Source organism: Rhinoderma darwinii, chromosome 13 (assembly GCF_050947455.1).
Source record: "Rhinoderma darwinii isolate aRhiDar2 chromosome 13, aRhiDar2.hap1, whole genome shotgun sequence".
Taxonomy (NCBI): Eukaryota; Metazoa; Chordata; class Amphibia; order Anura; family Rhinodermatidae; genus Rhinoderma; species Rhinoderma darwinii.
Window position 1 is genome coordinate 36912560 of NC_134699.1, and position 20100 is coordinate 36932659.

Below are 20100 nucleotides of genomic sequence, written 5' to 3' on the forward strand. Positions count from 1 at the left end.
AAACTAGAAATGAATTCTAAAAGTAAACAAGAGAAAGTTGTACTCTCTCTTGGTTTGTTAGTCTGCAGTATCTTCTGCGTGTCCTAGAAACAAACAGTCTTATACACAGTGGAGTCACATTATTGTGACCACCAGCTAATATCCAGAGTAATCGCCGTGTGCAGCACGGACAGCAGCTGGTGCTGGTAGGTTGTCTCAGGTATCTAGTGCCATGCTGACTGCAGTGCATCCCACATTTGCTGGGGGGGGGTGCATGGGGGAAGATCCATAGAGCGAACAAGACGATCGAGGTGATCCCACAGATGCTCAAGACTGGTGAATTAGGGCCACAGTGACGTACTTGGAAGTCTTGGTCGGGCTCTTCCAACCACTGTCGGACATTTCTAGCCATGTGACACGTCACATTGTCTTGCTGGAAGATTCCATCTGCCCCAGGGAAGACCAACCTTATGTATGGGTGGATGTTATCTGCAACGATGGATTCATACCCAAGTTGGTTCAGAGTACCTTCCACATGGATGAGTTGCCCAGAGAATGCCATGAAAAAATTCCCCAGACCATAACACTGCCGCCACCATATTATGTTCTTCCAGCCATGGTTGCAGGGTGTTTGTTTTCTGATGTTTCTCGTCTGACATGCCAACGTCCATCCGTTCGATGCAGCAGAAAACGGGACTCATCGGAGAAGGCATCATCGGTGGTCCAATTCAGATACTGCCATGCAAATTGAAGCCTTTTTTTTCCGATGCACCTTTGTTACCGTAGGAGCAGTGACCATCCGTCTGTTTCGGAGCCCCATACGCAATAGGGTTTGCTGACCTGTTTTCGACACAAGCCTGGCAGTCCCCTGGTTGATTTTCACGGAGAGCTGCACCACTGTAGAGTGTCGTTCGGCCCTCTCGCACCTTCGTAGTCAACATTCACCTCTCACATCAATGGCAGGTGGTGCTCTACAGTATCCACATCGGTTATTCCCAATTGTGCCATTTGTCCACGAACAGTTCACAAACTGCGCTGTTTGAGATATACTGCCACCCTCTGCCCGAAAGCCAATAATCATCCCTTTTTGCAACTCTGATTGCCCCTTTTATCCATGGCAACAACAAGTGATGTGTGTTCAGACAGCCTATCACACACCTTATGTACCCACAAATCCAGCCCACGGCACGTCCCTTCATGGGCTACACGCTGCCGACGTCGAAAGTAGGAGGTTGTCCTAAAAATGTGACTCGACTGTGTAGAAATCCTGCAGAGTACACAGAGGTTAATTTCCTATATATCTGTTCTATTTTTGGCTGGTGAATGCGGGGGTGAGGTTCAGCAATCCTAAATGTCCTACTACAGGCGGGGCAGAAGGGGGAAGTCTCCTGCTGCAGCCAGTTATCTCCGATCTCAGCCATTTAACTTCTCAGATGCCGCAGTCAATACTGACAACGGCATCGGAGTGGTAAAAACAAAGGGATGGATCTCGATTGCGGGGTCGACTGTTAAGTATGACAACTAGGGGCCTAAGGCCCCCATGGCTGCTATATGTAGTTGCCATTGACAGGCATGAACGCATTGGAACATTTTTCCCCGGTTTTTTATTGAGTGATTAAAACGTAAAAAAAAACAAATAACTTTGTATTTGGTATCCCTGTAACAATCTCCAAAATTAAACAAACACACTGGGGCAGTTTTATCAAAACAGAACTGGCCTGCAGAAAAACAATACCCTCCTAAGTGTATGTAAATTGAAAAATAAAAGTTGTGACTGCTAAAATTCAAGCCAAAATTGGTTGGGTCTTTAAGCAGTCACAACCCCTGTCCATATGCTTTATTAGAGTATATGGAGATCATAGAGGGGGCACCCTCTAAGTACCCCCTTCAATGAGCCAGAGCAGTTTGCCACTGCAGACACGGTCTATCCAAATATTACATGGACCATCATTAATTTGCCACTTCATAAGAGGAGAAATTGGTACGCCACATATTAATGTTTACATTTTCACAACATAAATTTATATAGAACTCCATTTATTACTCCTGGGAAAACTCCTTTAAAGTGTAACTAAACTTTTAGTCCAGATTCCTACACAGAATATTTTATACACTGGTATGTCTTAATAGAGTTGGTATCTCCAATTCTGATACATATTTTAGATGCTAATCTGACGTTGGCACTTCTCTTCATCGTGTATGGATATGCCCTAAGATCTCGCCCTTTTGGTCGTTCATTTCTCCATGACCACTCCTGTTTTCCGCTGCATCTCACCCCCTCAGGTTTGCTTTTTGGGGGTCTTGAATGAGGCAGTACCGGCTGTTATGATTAGATTTTCTTTCGTTTTGCACTTTTCTGCACCAGAAAGGTCATTATCATGTCCTGGAAGGCGACAGCGGTTCCGAGTATTGTACATTGGCTTCAACTTATCAATAAATATGTACCCCTATATCAAAAACTGTATACTCATAGGAAATGTCCGTACAAATTTGAGAAAAGTTGGTCCAGATGACTGAACATGCCTCCTCTCGGTAGGGGTTTGTGTTGGGGATTGGGGTGAGTCAAGAAGTGCTTCTGGTTGTCTGAAGTGTGAATGTGTAGTGATGGCGTGTACGTACGGCTGATTGTCTGAGGTGTGAATGTGTTGTGTGGCTACATGCGTCTCGGTTGGCTGTACATATCAACTTGTCCCCAACATGCTCACATCCTCTATAAGGAAGGAAACTCTTTATGACGATGTGTGGTATCTCCTGGAAAGAGGGGGGGGGGGGTGGTATGCTTCTAGCCAACCAATGTAATTGACTACTTGTTACAATTCAATTCTCCTCTTTTATGTTTTATTATGTTATAAAAGAATGAGTAAGGCTTTCTTCACATCTGCGCTAGGGCTCCGTTCCGACGTTCCGTCTGAGCTTTCTGTCAGAACAGACCCCTGACAGACACAAACGGAAACCAGAGGTTTCCGTTTCCATCACCAATCATTTCAATGGTGACGGATCCGGTGCCAATGGTTTACGTTTGTCTCAGTTGTGCACCGGATCAGTCATTTGATTCTGTCAAAACAACGTTTTGATCGGTGGAGGTGAGCGCAGTACCACTTCGTTCCTGATTGGTATTCCTCGGAAAGCCGAGCTAACGGTGTATGGGCTCAATAGAGCGAGATCAGTGGGCTCAGTGCTCGGACCCTCACGGATCAAAACATTTGACACGTCGCTATGACATGTCAAAAGTTTTTTAAAAGTTTAGCTACCCCATAATATCAACAGAGTAACCTCTTGCCGCCTCTTCCTAACACCCTGACTTGGAGTTAAAACCTGCACCTATATTGAGGCCAGTTATTGAAGGCGATTTAGGAAATGTTCATAAACGTAAGGTGACTTTTCTCCTTGGCGAGCTGCATACTTGCACGTAAGCGCCATTGATTATTAATGAATCCATTGACGGGTTTATGATCTGCTTTGTACAGGCTGCGGCTCAGGATCAGAGTGTTGCTTTTTGCATCATTTTCCCTTATGTTATCATTGTATTGTCTTTTTTTTCTTTTCACATTCGTATCTTCAAGTTGAAGATTACGATTTGTAGAAGTTCCTCTGATGTCTAGTGTTGCGCTACGTATGGCGAGCATTCTAGGGTACTGCAGCATGATTCACGGCTTGCTCCTCCATACCGGTGCTGTCATTTCCAACGCATTATTTCTGGTTTTCTTACATTCCAATGAGATGTGCCGCTGTGCACTCGGGAATACATTATTATGCGTTTTGTGAAGGTGGCCGCAGAGTTAATATTTATTTTATTTGTTTATTCAGGGTACTTTTTTTTATTTTGGTCTCACATGACTAGTCCGTTCTGGTTATAAACTTGCTGTCAGGCATTTTAAAGCAGATGACATTTGTTGAGGGTTACTTCTTCATTTAAGGCTTTGGGATAAATGGGCAGCAATTGCGTAAGAGACTTCATATCTAAATTTTATTATTTTCATTATATCCAAATTATCAAAACTTCTCTGCCTTGATGACGTTTCTTCAGTAGGTGATGGTGGTATACATTATGGGAGTAGGCCTCCAACTATTGTAATAAGGTCCGGAAACTTGTGGAAAATTGGTGCCCGTATTAGAGTGTATTTCCTAGGCTCTCATACTTGGTCGGGCTGCAGAGTTTTTCACCCAGTTTGCGGACGTGATTAGTAATACATTTTTATTTTGATATCCAATAACTCATTCTTCCGCGTGCTTTACTTGCAGACACAGATTTGAAGAAGGGAAATGGATGGCGGAACACCAAAACCGACAGTAAATGGCTTCACCATGAAATCGCAACTTCAGGTTACTGGTGAGTGCTCCGTTTTCTGAGTTACAGTGACATTTTCTTTCTTTTTTATACTGCAATAATGATAAGGGGTCTAAAGTAATTACTGGAAAACTCCAACAATGTTTTTCTATATTGACCCTTTCTCTGCTCAGGTCTTTTTTTTTTACATGTGGCACCTCTGGTAGCCATGCCAGTTTTTACACTTTTGACGTGTAGAAAAATAATAATAAATTACAAAAATAAAAAAAATCATACTATATATTCTCTTAAGTTAACATATGGCAAATTGTCAAAATGCCACTCGACCCTTGATACATAAAGGCATCGTCATGCAATTTTGTCAGTGCAATTTTTTGATAAAAATAAAATACATATTTGTGGCTGAAAGTGTGACCTAAAATAGAAAATTAGATGCACCACACATCCTAAAAATAAAAGTTTATTACGTGCAGGGTTCATACATACCTTTAATACCTATGTCTACATTCACACCTAAGGTTATAAAAACACCAGAATTGAAGAGCCCAAATATCTGGTTTTAAGCTGAAAATTTTAGAAAAAAGTAACTGCCCCTATAACGTGCTGTTGGCAGCCATGTTATCCCCATACATTGTGAATGGAGCAATTGAGAGATGATAAATGAGCTGTCTCGTTGATCGACACTCGATTTCACGGCCCATATCAGGCCATGTAAAAGGACCCCAAGTCAAATGGAATCTATCAAGGCCACCTACTCTGTAAGGAAATATAAAAGCTTCCCGAAACATTCAGATCAGAGTGTTTGGGTGTTTTTCCACAGCAAACATTACAATTTATTTATAGATAAACCATGCGGTTAGAACTATGAAATGAGAGCACTCGTAATAAGTACTGCAGAGAGTGTTCATGCAAGTTAATGACCCATTTGAAAAGATTTTGATGTGTGAATCCATTTAATTTAGGCCTTGTTCACACGGCACTAAAAAAAAACGCTGTGTCAAAGTTTAGTGCTTTTTGTAAAGAGCTTTTTAAACTACATGCGTTTTTGACGCATATTCGTTGCATTTTTTGACATGTTTTGCGCGCGCTTTCGGTGCCAAAGAATTGACCTGATGTTTTTTTTTTACACTACTCGTTTTGTTAAAACGCACATAACAAATGCATCGTATGCACTTACGTTGTGCATTTCATGTCAATGGGAAGCTTAACTCATGTGGGGTTGTTTTTTCACGTTTTTCTGCGCTTTTTACATGCTGAAAAACGTATCAAATGCACACTGTGTGAACAGGGCTAAAGTGTGTGGAGGGGGGAAATTCGGTGTAAATTCCGGGCTAAAGCCTCTTTTGTCCTTAAAGAGGCTCTGTCACCAGATTTTGCAACCCCTATCTGCTATTGCAGCAGATAGGCGCTGCAATGTAGATTACAGTAACGTTTTTATTTTTAAAAAACGAGCATTTTTGGCCAAGTTATGACCATTTTTGTAGTTATGCAAATGAGGCTTGCAAAAGTCCAAGTGGGTGTGTTTAAAAGTAAAAGTCCAAGTGGGCGTGTATTAGGTGCGTACATCGGGGCGTTTTTAATACTTTTACTAGCTGGGCGCTCTGAAGAGAAGTATCATCCTCTTCTCTTCAGAACGCCCAGCTTCTGGCAGTGCAGACACACAGCGTGTTCTCGAGAGATCACGCTGTGACGTCACTCACAGGTCCTGCATCGTGTCAGACAAGCGAGGACACCGGCATCAGAGGCTTCAGTTGATTCTGCAGCAGCATCGGCGTTAGCAGGTAAGTCGATGTAGCTACTTACCTGCAAACGCTGATGCTGCTGCAGAATCAACTGTAGCCTCTGGTGCCGGTGTCCTCGCTTGTCTGACACGATGCAGGACCTGTGAGTGACGTCACAGCGTGATCTCTCGAGAACACGCTGTGTGTCTGCACTGCCAGAAGCTGGGCGTTCTGAAGAGAAGTGGATGATACTTCTCATCAGAGCGCCCAGCTAGTAAAAGTATTAAAAACGCCCCGATGTACGCACCTAATACACGCCCACTTGGACTTTTGCAAGACTCATTTGCATAACTACAAAAATGGTCATAACTTGGCCAAAAATGCTCGTTTTTTAAAAATAAAAACGTTACTGTAATCTACATTGCAGCGCCTATCTGCTGCAATAGCAGATAGGGGCTGCAAAATCTGGTGACAGAGCCTCTTTAAACTTGACTACCAAGCAGCGCTGGTGTTCTGCATAGAGAATGATACATTTGCCAATCACTGCAGTTTACCATTGTAGTATCTCCTATGCTGTGTGCCCAGTGCTCCTCGCTGGTCAAGGGCAAGTCAGGCTTCAGCAGTGGCCTAGTAGAGGACAGCGGGGGATCTATGGAATGGCCGTTTTTAGGTAAATAACACTTTTTGGAAGATGTAGCGTTTAATAGGACTATCCAAAAAGCTGCAATTTTACTTTTTTTGCCTGGAGCACAAATCCAGTTAGAGATCTTCTGAAATGCCATAGATACAAAGATGGCACTTTGGGGTGTCTGTGATCTCAGCCACTTATTTCCAGTATAAACTGACTTCATAGAACGCTTGTACCCATTTGGCACTGGTTGGTGATTTTTGTTACTGGAAATCTGACACAACGTTCTGAGGAAAGGGCCGTTCAATTCACTGATCGCCTGATAGGATTTTCAGTATCAGAAATCTCTGTGCAGTGCCAAAGGGGTTTAGCGTCCATTACTTCTGGAAATCGGTGATGGTTTTAAATCACAGAATTCACCAGTGTGATCTTTTCACAAATTCTAAAATAGGAGATTTTCCCAGAGTTTGCCTTATCTCTAGGTAACACCAATGTTTTTTTTGTTTTTTTTTAAATTGCATTATATATTAAATTAAAAAATTTTGGGTGTTGAAACAAACCTATAATCATTATTTTTCTAACCTAGTCATATCCGCTAAACTGAAAGACAGCCGAAAGAACTGGTTTGGTCCAAGTCCATATGTGGAAGTGTCGGTCGATGGACAATCAAAGAAAACAGAAACTCGGAATAACACACACAGTCCCAAATGGAAGCAGCACATTACTGTGTAAGTGATTACCTATAAAGATGAGAAGACTCGGGACGGGCACCGTCTGCAGCCCGGGTCAAAAAATGAAAGGACTAAAAGTCCACATCTAACTTGTCCATGTTTTCTTTTTTCTCTCTGCAGCATTGTTACCCCATTCAGTGTGTTAAGTTTTCGTGTATGGAGCCATCAGACATTAAAATCCGATGCTCTCCTCGGCACCGCATCGTTGAACCTGCAGGAAACCTTACTTGCTAATAATATGAAGTGTAAGTATACAGACTAATACCACTTACAGTCCTAGTGCTGTTGTTTCACTATTGCGGTTTCACTTCTTTGTTAAAGAAGCTCTGTCACCAGATTCTCAAATCCCTATCTCCTATTGCATGTGATCGGCGCTGCAATGTAGATAACAGTAACGTTTTTTTGTTTTTTTTTTTAAAACGTTCATTTTTGGCCAAGTTATGAGCTATTTTATTTATATATATATATATATATATATATATATATGCAAATGAGGTTTGAAATGGACAACTGGGCGGTTTTTTTTCGTTATGTCCAACTGGGCGTGTATTGAATCCTGACACTTCTGAATCTTTTCTGTGAGATTTCCAGCAAGGGAAACAAAATCTTGTTTACCTCGTAATCTCGCGAGATTACGCGTGGTTTGCTGGAAATCTCACAGAAAGGATTCAGAAGTGTCAGGATTCTGAATACACATGGCGTCCAGGCTGGAGGTCATGTGTATTCATTATCAGGACACTTGTGTATGTGGCTGCACATCGTTCTAGTAAGATCACTATGTGCTGTGTAAATGAATGGAGAGGAGTGCATGATGCTGATTGGTCACTGATTCGTCAGCATCATACACTTCATATTCACAACGCCCAGTTAGTAAAACGAGTAAACACACCCAGTTAAAAACACAATACACGCCCAGTTGGACATAACGAAAAAAAAACGCCCAGTTGTCCATTTCAAACCTAATTTGCATATATATATATATATATATATATATATATAAAATAGCTCATAACTTGGCTAAAAATGAAAGTTTTTAAAAAAAAAACAAACGTTACTGTAATCTACATTGCAGCGCCGATCACATGCAATATGAGATAGGGATTTGAGAATCTGGTGACCGAGCCTCTTTAAGCGTATCCTCACTGCGGCAGGTGCAGTGAGGTGGTATGAGGGCTCAGGACCCCCCTGTCCTTGGGATCGATGGGGCCCCCAGCGATCAGACAACTCTCACCTATCTTGTGGACAACTCCTTTAAAAGCAAAACAGGAGCAGTTGTGGAATGAGTCATGTTCGGGGATCACTCTAGATAGGCCTCAAGTTCTAGGTGCCCTTGGACTATGGCTCTTTGTAGACTCAGTCTGTTGCTCTTTGTATTGCATAGTGATATGAAACCTATTATTTAGCTAAGCTTTTTTCAACATTATAAACACTAGATAGAATATTTTCTAAATGTGGGCAGCAGATGGTTCAGTGTTGCCTTGCAGCGCTGGGTTCGTGGTTCGAATCCAAGTTTATATAGTCTTCCCGTGTTTGCGTAGGTTTCCTCTGGGTGTTCAGATTTCCTCCCACACTCCTAAAACATACTGAATGGGTTAATTTGGATTTTAGATTGTAAGCCTCGATGGGGACAGGGACTGATGGGACCAAGGGCACTCTGTACAGCGCTAGGGAATATGTTGGTGCTATATTAGCATAATCCCAAGCGTTGTAATATATTCACCATTTTGGCTTTTGAAGTACTCTTCAGTCTCAGGATTTTACTCCAATCACCATTTCATTTATAACTCCACATGTTTGCTTTGGTTGTTGCAAAGAAGTGGGGACCACATTTAAAGGAAAGGTTTTTATTCAATTTAAAGAGGCGCTGTCACCAGATTTTGCAGCCCCTATCTGCTATTGCAGCAGATCGGCGCTGCAATGTAGATTACAGTAACGTTTTTATTTTTAAAAAACGAGCATTTTTGGCCAAGTTATGACCATTTTTGTATTTATGCAAATGAGGCTTGCAAAAGTCCAAGTGGGTGTGTTTAAAAGTAAAAGTCCAAGTGGGTGTGTATTATGTGCGTACATCGGGGCGTGTTTACTACTTTTACTAGCTGGGCTTTCTGACGAGAAGTATCATCCACTTCTCTTCAGAACGCCCAGCTTCTGGCAGTGCAGATCTGTGACGTCACTCACAGGTCCTGCATCGTGTCGGACACATCGGCACCAGAGGCTACAGTTGATTCTGCAGCAGCATCAGCGTTTGCAGGTAAGTAGCTACATCGACTTACCTGCTAACGCCGATGCTGCTGCAGAATCATCTGTAGCCTCTGGTGCCGATGTGTCCTCGCTCGTCCGACACGATGCAGGACCTGGGGCAGGAAGTGAGTGACGTCACAGCGTGATCTCTCGAGAACACGGCTGTGTCTGCACTGCCAGAAGCTGGGCGTTCTGAAGAGAAGTGGATGATACTTCTCGTCAGAAAGCCCAGCTAGTAAAAGTATTAAAAACGCCCCGATGTACGCACATAATACACGCCCACTTGGACTTTTACTTTTAAACACGCCCACTTGGACTTTTGCAAGCCTCATTTGCATAACTACAAAAATGGTCATAACTTGGCCAAAAATGCTCGTTTTTTAAAAATAAAAACGTTACTGTAATCTACATTGCAGCGCCGATCTGCTGTAATAGCAGATAGGGGTTGCAAAATCTGGTGACAGAGCCTCTTTAATATTATATTCAATTTGTATATTTTTTACATGAGTTTTTTTTTTTTTGTGACGGCTGCCATTTTTTATTGCTTCTGTGTATGTGTCTCTTAACGACACGTACACAGATTCAATATGGTAGCTACTGGGCATAAGACATAGGAACGGCTCCCGTCTCTCTAGCCTGTGTTTCTGGCGTTCTACCTCTGAACTGCGCATGCACTGTGACCAGCATAGAAGCTGGTTTGTAGGCGGAAAGCCGGCGCCACCTTGTCGAAGCCCGGCAACATAGCAGGTTGGGTGTGTGCGTGCATGCAGGGGGTGTCTGGCGGCCCGACCTCGTCGTGTTCCCCCACAAACCTGCTCTAATTTCTCCCTCTCCTGGCCGGCTGTCAGGAGAGGGAGAACAGTGTAATAGTAATAATAAAACACTCTTTTTTTTATTTTTTCCAAATATCTCTATCCATGTATCTGCATATCTATCTATCTCTATCTATCGATCATCGCGGGTGTGTGCAGGGTCCGGGGGGGATCTTGCAGGGTGCTGTGGGGGGAGGGGGTTTATGTGGTGGTTTGCAGGGGTGTTTGTGTGGGGGTGCGTGCAGGGTGCTGTTGGGGGGTTACATGGTGGGTCGCGGGAGTGTTTGGGGGTGAATGCAGGGTGCTTGTGCGGGGGTGTGTACAGGGTGCCTTGTACGAGTTTGTCTGGGAGGGGTTGTGTACGGGGTTTCCGTTTTTGGTTTTTGTTTTTTTATTTAAATAAAGAGGGTTGTGTGGCGGAGTTTTTATTTCAATAAAAATACATTGTCTTTTTTTTTTTTTTTAATACTATATTAGCGCCTTGATAATGGCAGTTGTCTGTTTGGCGACATCCATTACTAAGGCGGGGCTTAGTGTTAGCCAGTAAAAAGGCTAGCCGTAACCCCCCATTATTACCACGGTACCCACAGCCACCAGGGGTGCTGGGAAGAGCCGGGTACGATCCAGTACCCGAACATCTGTTGTGATGGTCAGGCACCAGGGTGGCCGCAGGCTGGTATTATGAGGCTGGGAAGGGCCAAAAATGGTGTCCCTTCCCATCCTGGTAATGCTAGGCTGCTGCTATGTTGTATCTGGCTGATTATAAAAAATAGGGGGAACCCACTTCATTTTTTTCTTTAAAAATCAGCCCTTCCCAGCCTCATACCACCAGCCTGTGGCTGCCCCAGTACCTGTCCATTACAGAAGGTCCAGTACTGGATTATACCCAGCTCTTCCCAGCATCCCTGGTGGCGGTGGGTACCTGGGTAATAATGGGGGGGTTACTGCTAGCCCTTTTACTGGCTCACACTAAACCCCACCTTAGTAATGAATGTCGTCAAACAGAACACTGCCATTATCCTGGCACTAATAAAGTATTAAAAAAACACAGACCTATAAGAAAATATTTTTATTGAAATAATAAAAACTCCCCCACACAATCCTCGCTAACCATTTTATTTCAACAAAAACCGTAGATCATTGCAGTAATCCACCGATACTACGACTTAGCCCAATAGGTCCAGCGGAACCTACAAAAAATACTGTGACTGGCATCCAGCCGAGGAGCATTGTTAGCCGCTGTAGATATTAGTCGATCTGTTTGTTAGTGGTGTTCTCCGTAATGTTGTAGATAGCAGCTTACATTTGCTAGTATAATCCTTTATGGATATCTTATACATGATCTTAGTCAAAGTGCCTCTGTCTCATGAGAATCAATCACCAGACAGATTTCTTTAAATTAGGGCATCTTTTTGTTTAATGTTCATAGTCTTGTGATCCCTCTCAGGCAATCGGCCAAGGAAAATTTTCTGTATAGTGAGTGCCCTTTTGCACCCTTCCCTTCCCCTGAACCTCGATCAGGAGTTTGAGGGGGGTTTGAATGAATGCAACAGCAGGGACAAGCTGCTTGTTTTTATGTAATTTATTAGACTCCCTATCTGAAAATTAATCTGCAAGCAGACAGATCTCATTAAAGGGCAGTATAGGAATGTTATTAACCAGTTCTTTTATACAGATTCTCCTTTCTAGCAAAATGTGTATTGTTAAAGCCAGAGCTAAGCTCAGTCATGACCACTATTACAGCTCCGTCGTGACCACTATTACAGCTCCGTCGTGACCACTATTACAGCTCCGTCGTGACCACTATTACAGCTCCGTCGTGACCACTATTACAGCTCCGTCGTGACCACTATTACAGCTCCGTCGTGACCACTATTACAGCTCCGTCGTGACCACTATTACAGCTCCGTCGTGACCACTATTACAGCTCCGTCGTGACCACTATTACAGCTCCGTCGTGACCACTATTACAGCTCCGTCGTGACCACTATTACAGCTCCGTCGTGACCACTATTACAGCTCTCCTAAGTTCTAAACAGCAGATCTACCTAGCTATGCAGTGATACATCCTCCTCTCCCATATTGCTGCACTAGGTAGAGATATACCTTACATGAGTCTGGGTGACGACCCCTGTGATGGGTGAAGTGACAGTTTAGACTGTTGGAAAGTTTGCTAATATGTTGAAAAACTTGGCCTTTTTGTTCTTGTGGTTAAGTACTTTAGTACCTTTTAGTATATTTCAACAATGCATTGTACAGACTGGATGATTGTAGACTATATTTTTCACGGTTTTATTTCAGTGGAGGAAGTGATTGTGAACTTACAGCTTCAAGGAGACAGAGAGACTGTGGGTGACCTATCCGTGTGTCTCAATGGGATGCAGGTAGATCCAGAGCTGTTGGTCAATGGAGATGCTACTTGTGTGTCAGGTAAGGTGTGATTGTGTGTCCCAAAAGATCTATTAAGAGGAGTTATCGCTACCCCTACGCATAGTTGGTGTTTAGTTTATTACACTACTTTGCTAAATTACACTATGGTCCTATACCACTCCTAATGCGGTGTTACATCTATCACAAAATAAGTTGGTCTCTAAGTATCTGTCTCAGTCCTTTAGTAGTTTATATATAATTGTATTTTTTGCCTTTTTGTTTACTGCTAGTAATAACACAAAAATTGGACCTCTGTTAAACCATATTATGGCTGTGGCTACAGGTTGGTGCTGCTGCAGTAGCAGCGTAACCTGTCTTGTCTTGGTTCAATCTTCCATATTGTTGCTACCGCCCTCTATCACACCTGTTTAGCTATGTGTTGGTATGGTATCACATCATGACTTTAAGCTTTTGGAAACATTTACAATAGCAGTTGGCCGTCAGCTATACCTCCCGACTCCCACATGCTCAAGCACAGTCACTGTCGGACACAGATGGTGAAGTCGGCTCGGACACTCTTCTTAGGCCCTCGAACTAGACACAGAGACTGGAAACGGCTAAGGAACCATTTGCAAGACAATCATAGGAAAGATACAACATTGCTCAGGCATTGGGGAATAGGGCGGGCCAGATTATATTTCCCAGGGTATACAGGGATAGGCTAGGGAAACACTTAGTGGTGCGCACGCTGCCCCTTTGAGACTACCAGAGCACGCACGCGCACCCTACTGGAGTGGGGACCAGGAACCAACACACGCCGTAGTTCCCGAGTAGGCAGTGGTCAGCGGCCGTCAACCTTGGTTATTATATCCAGAGGCATCCAGTAAAAAAATTTTTTACTCATGTTACGGATGCCATAATAGTCTATGGGTGATGAAGGCAACTGTATTGCAATTGTCACTGGCATCCGTTAAAAGTATACGTTGGGAAGCTCCAGTTACGTAATTGTCCATATATGGGCAGTTATTGCTGGAGCTTCCCGACGCAGAGGAAGCTGCCCCACCCACTCACTCTGGCCTCTCTGAGTGCACATTTGAGATATTGTCTCCCCGTGATGTAACAGAATGTCAGCTCCGTGGGAGCAGTTGTGTCACTGGAGCTTCCTGACGTATTCTTTAAACAGAGGCCAGTAATGGATACCTAACAGTGGCATCAGTCACCCATAGGCTATAATGGTATCCATTTAACGGATACACCATGAACCGGGTTATGAGAGTTCATGACCACAGTTAAACGGACACCATTAAAGCCTATGAGTGACGGATGCCACTGTTAGGCCCTGTTCACACTGAATTATTTTTTTTGCAGATTTTGAACTGCCTGCGCTCTTTGCTGCGTTTTTGGCAGCGTTTTTCGGACACAGACAAAAAAAACACAGTGAAAACGGCTTTTTCTTCCACCCATTGATGTCAATGGGAGGTCAGAGACAGAAAGGGCATGACGTTTCTTTTTCCCGCGCAAGTTGTTCTTTTTTCTGCTCCCGGAAAAAAAACGCCTCCACCTCCCATTGAAATCAATGGGACGTGTTTTCAGACACGGTTCCCGTGTGACAAAACAACGCCGTAGCGCCACAAAACTGTGTGAACAGGGCCCTACAAGTGATATTCTATGACCATTTTATAATCCAGAATATTTCATAATCTTAGACTTGTAATATATTGATGACAGATTAAAGAAATGTTACCGTATAAGAATATATGTATCTATGAATAAATGTATATTTTTATTTATAAATATTGGAATAGGTGTGTGTGAATTAATTTAGTTTGGTATATAGTACATTGTAGTGTAGGCAAGAGTACCACCCTTTCAAAAGTAGTGCAATCTTTTTATCCTTGATTGTTTGTTTGATATTTAAAGAGGGCTTGTCAGCTCTCCTGACGTGTCGATTTAGTAAATACTAAAGTCTGCATTTCACCTTTCATCTTAGTCTTCCCGGAAATGTATGAATAAATAGACAGCCGAGAGTTGCCATTCCCTTGGTCAATAGGGTGTGTCTCTAAGTCTAATACGGAGTGTCCCTCCAACACGGTCTATAAAAAAAAGTTTATAAAATGTATATTTTAAGACCTTAATTTCGGGTGTATATGTGGCAACATCGTGTCCCGGGAAAAAAAAGGCCTCAACTAGCTACATAGCCTTAAAATCAATTTAAAAAAAATGATGGATGATGGAATGTGAGGATGCAAAAACTAGAACACTATTTTGGGTTCTCCACTTTGGACAATCTCTACTTGTTAGACGGGTCCCATGACAAGCGGATTATAAAGTGTGCCCCTCCTGGGACTCCAAGCGATCAGCTGTAATCTGTAGGGAAGCCTGGCACTAAGTGCTAAATTTTCCTGCAGCGCAACCACAGGAGAAACTAGGTGTTACACCTTGCCCATTCATATCAATATATATATAATACCAGGACAGGTCCTCAAGAACTTTTTGTTTGTTTCTTTGTTACTGCTCTCTCTGGCTGAGATGAGGATCCTCAGAATTCCCAAATATGGTGTATAAAATGGGTTTTCTAAACTGGACAACACTCACCCAGTACTAGATTTACAATTGATGGTTGTGGCTACAAAACTTTTGTAGAGAGATTGATATAGATTAAATCACGCAAATCGATTTTAGTAACATCTATAGCAGGTAAATGTTCAGGGAATGTTGATTTTATGGTATTTCTTCTGTTCTGTAGCTTCCACTGATAACTCAAGAGTACAGATGGATTCATCTTTTGCTAGGTAAGTGCAATGCTATATTCACAGATGTCAAATCGTACAAATAGCAACTGGTTTATGTATACTGTTTGGAGTTATGACAGATATTTTAAACTTTAGTGAGCAAAAAAGTGAAATTGCCTGATGGAGAGACCTTGTCGGTCTTTTTCTGAATACTCTGAACTAGGTGCAAAAAAAACATCTGAGGTATACAAATCATTTAAAGGAAATTAACAATAAATCATACAAAAAGTATTATTTTTTGAAAATGACCCTCTGGTTTTAACAAAAGTACTAGGGAGCCATCCCCCCCATTGTAGAGGTGGTGGAGGTCCAGCTTTTGACTCTTACTGATGGTGAAACCTATGAGTGTCAGGGACACTTTGGATGTTGGAATAACGATGATCTTATCTGTTACTTTAGTACTTTACCCCAGCTGTTCCTGATAGTAGTAATTCTTGAGTGAGAGTGCGCCACATGTTATCTTATATAATCGTTACATTATTCCACTCCTCTGGCTGCACTGTCTCTGCTGTTTTAAGAAAACCCTTCAATCACACTGTTGCTCATACACAATTAATCCCACTATGAGCAGATGTTTAGGTGACTCCTTTAGTAAGTAATTTAAAAAAAAAGTTATTTCTATTCATGTCTAGCCTGATGTTCTCTGTCTTCAGTGCCGGCGGCTCCGCCGCCGCACATTAGTGCAGTGCTGGTCACGTCACCTCATGCTGACCGCGGCGTGCAAACTTGTCAGGAGAGGGTCAATGGCTGTATTACACAGCCGCAGCCCTGCTCTAATGGTGGAGATCAGAGAAAGCTCTTCTCCGCCGCTATTCCCTTGAATGCTGCGATCAAAGCTGACCGCGGCATGCAAGGGGAAAATTAGAAAGGGGGGGTGCCCTTTGGATCGCGTCACAGGGAATTCTTGTGACATGATCGAGGGACAAACCATTTATGGGCAGACAGCCCAGGGTCCATTGAAGGACCCCAGGGCTGTCTGACCGTTTTTGCTGTTGTTAGGGCATACTTCGTGCACAGGCAGTTGTTAGGACATACCTATCAGTCCACAGGCTAATGTACTGCCATATAGATCTATGACAGCACATTTAAAGTAATGTTTAATTTAAAAAAATAAAAACAGTGAAAACACCCATCTTTTACAATAAACATTAAAGTAAAAGTCTCAATACATAAAATATACACATTCGGTATCGTCGCGACCGTAATAACAAATTTATAGCGTCATTTATGATGTTTACGCTATTAAAAAAAAAAAATAACCTGCTTTCTTTCTACTAAAGTAAAGCACGATTTATTATGAATTTTGAACCTCCATGTGCCTCATATTAGTAGTAATTAACCCCATCATGTACCTCACACATTAACTCAAAGTTGTCCATTATAGCTGTGAGGAACATGAAGGGGTTAATTACTATTAATGTGAGGCACATGGAGGTTCAAAATTCATCACACCACGCGCCTCGCATCAGAAAATAGAAGGACTTATTTTATTTTTTTATTATTATTGTTGGTACAGTATAGTTTTGGTATCGAGTATCGCAATACTACACGAAGGATCGGTATCGAAGTTCAAATTCTGGTATCGTGACAAACCTACTGGATATATAAGACCATATTTTATGTAGTTAAGAAGCCCTGTAGCGAGGGAGCTCAGGTAGAGCGAGTCCTATTGACTCTGTAACGAGCACCACCACTGAATAGTGAGCAATGATGTGGGAGTTTCACTGGATGAAGCAATGGATCTCACTGTATAGCGCAGATACCAAGATGACGCAAGCACCACAACCGCGTCGTCAACCATGATCCATCACCCTTGAGACCCCTTAATGAATCCCTCAGGTCTTTTTTATCCTACTTTGAGCATCACTCTGGTAAATTGTTGTTGGTTTTTTTTTTGTGTAATTGTTGCTGTGTGTAGCTCTTAAACCAAGGTTGTTGATTTGTTTTTCAGTACTGATACTACAGATGGCACAAGTCCTAGTGAAAACCATAGAAACAATGAAACCAATTCACCATCCTTGTCAAATGGAGGGTTCAAACCCAACAGGCCACCCAGACCATCACGACCACCACCACCTACCCCTCAGAGGACATCTATCTCATGTAGGATGATAAAACTTCATTTTTACAACAAAAATTTTAATGACTTTGGAAGCTGTGTTTAAAGAGGCTCTGTCACCACATTATAAGTGGCCTATCTTGTACATGATGTGATCGGCGCTGTAATGTAGATTATAGCAGTGTTTTTTTATTTAGAAAAACAATCATTTTTGACGGAGTTATGACCAATTTTAGCTTTATGCTAATGAGTTTCTTAATGGACAACTGGGCGTGTTTTACTTTTTGACCAAGTGGGCGTTGTGGAGAGACGTGTATGACGCTGACCAATCAGTGACCAATCAGCGTCACACACTTCTCCCCATTCGTTTACACAGCACATAGAGATATAGTTATATCGTTATGTGCAGCCACATAAACACACTGTAACGTTACTCAAGTGTCCTGACAGTGAATATAAATTACCTCCAGCCAGGACGTGATGTCTATTCAGAATCCTGACCACTTCTGTAGCGTCTGTGTGATTTTTACAGCAGGACAAGCGTAATCTCGTGAGATTACGATGTAACCTGTCATTTAAAACGAGATTACGCTTGTCTTGCTGTAAATATCACACAGACGCTACAGAAGTGTCAGGATTCTGAATACACATCACGTCCTGGCTGGAGGTAATGTATATTCACTGTCAGGACACTGCAGTAACGTTATAGTGTGTTTATGTGGCTGCACATAACGATATAACTATATCGCTATGTGCTGTCTAAATGAATGGGGAGAAGTGTATGATGCTGATTGGTCAGCGTCATACACTTCTCTCCACAACGCCCACTTGGTCAAAAAGTAAAAACACGCCCAGTTGTCCATTAAGGAAGTCATTAGCATAAAGCTAAAATTGGTCATAACTCCGTCAAAAATGATAGTTTTTCTAAATAAAAAACACTGCTGTTATCTACATTACAGCACTGTTCACATTATGTAGAAGATAGGGTACTTAAAGAGGCTCTGTCACCACATTATAAGTCCTGCTTAAAATCCCTCATTTCCAAGAGAGCTTTATGTAAAATTCTAGAAAAGCAGAACAAACTAAACCAGTGTGTGTAAGGCCATTTAGCAACCAGTATCCACATAGTTAAAATTAGTGACATGCTGGTCAAATTGGAGGTAAAGCTTCCATCTACAATCATCGTCAGCTATACACGTACTTGCCTATACTTTTTGATTATGAGAGAAATAAAAAACACTAAACTTTTTTTTTTCAAGTGCATATCAAAATCTCTAAATTATTCTTTGCCTTCCTTCTAGCTCTTTTCAACAATTCAGAGCCAGCCGCAAACCCGGCAGGCAATGCTCCTCCTCCTCCTCCTCCTCCTCCTCCTCCTCCAGAGATCGATGCACCACCTGGTGCCCCGCCTGTTTCCAGACAGATTGCCCCAGTCAACGTTGATAACCAAAGAATCGGAAATGTCAATCAAGGAGCCCTTCCTCCTGGGTATGAAGGTGGAGGTGCAATAGGTGTCATTTAGTGAGATTGGAGGAGTTCTCAACCAGTTTAGGATTATTTTCTATTGAAGTGAATACGTGGTAAAAGGCAATGTATGAAGTGTGTTCAGACTGATGCTCCAGCATTTTTGACATACTACTTAGAGGGAGTCTGTCATGACATTTTAGTCTCCCATACTGCTATATAGAGATGGATGATAGCCCATCGTGAACAATAAAAAAAAAAAAAGGATTTTATTTCTCCGGGTGCCATATGCAAATGAGAGCAGAAGAGTCCCGCAATCCAGGAAGTATCCTGCATTCTACATGCTTTCTGCTTACAATGCAGGACACTTCCTGGATTGCAGGACTCTTCAGTGTTCAATTGGTACGGCGCCCAGGGGAATGAAAGCACTTTTTTATGGTTCATGATGGACTGACTTGGGCGGCCTAGCTGTGTTTGAATAACTATCATCCTTCCCGGTATTAGTGGTTTGGGAGGTGAAAATGTGATGACCGAAGCTCTTTCAATTGGCTTGTTGGCAGGATTTACATGTGAGACTGAATGCATATCTCGCTGTAGAGTTTTTGAATATTGTGAAAATTATTGCTCTGAGGAATTTTTGTTTTTCATATTTAGCAGGTTCATTTCAGGGTACGAAGAATGTGTGCTATATGTGCAGTTATGTTAAGTCTTTTCTACTTGGTCCCTTCTTACAGCTGGGAGCAGCGTGTGGATCATAATGGACGTGTATATTTTGTGGATCATGTGGCTAAAAGGACAACATGGGACAGACCAGAACCTCTTCCCCCTGGGTAAGTATGGCTTTATCTTATCAAGCTGAAATTTAACCAGAGACATTTGGTAGTTGTTCATTAAGCAGACTCTTAATTAACGTGTAATGCCGGCTTGGCCAAGCATAAATGTAATTGCCGAAAAACCAGGAATATCAAAATTGATGTCGACTGCTCTAATGTATTCTTTTTCATCAAGCACCGAG

General features: G+C 42.3%; 1 protein-coding gene across 2 annotated transcripts in view; it reads left to right on the forward strand.

The window, feature by feature from the left end:
• ITCH (itchy E3 ubiquitin protein ligase) overlaps positions 1–20100 on the forward strand; it is a 47024-nt gene that overhangs the window by 13243 nt on the left and 13681 nt on the right. For both annotated transcript variants that reach the window (XM_075846178.1, XM_075846179.1), the window contains exons 2-9: positions 4222–4309; positions 7203–7344; positions 7468–7592; positions 12702–12830; positions 15517–15562; positions 17514–17665; positions 18923–19109; positions 19820–19915. In XM_075846178.1, coding sequence (XP_075702293.1) covers positions 4243–4309; positions 7203–7344; positions 7468–7592; positions 12702–12830; positions 15517–15562; positions 17514–17665; positions 18923–19109; positions 19820–19915 — 944 coding nt within the window. In that variant the 5' untranslated portion in view covers positions 4222–4242. The remainder of the gene's footprint in view (positions 1–4221; positions 4310–7202; positions 7345–7467; positions 7593–12701; positions 12831–15516; positions 15563–17513; positions 17666–18922; positions 19110–19819; positions 19916–20100) is intronic.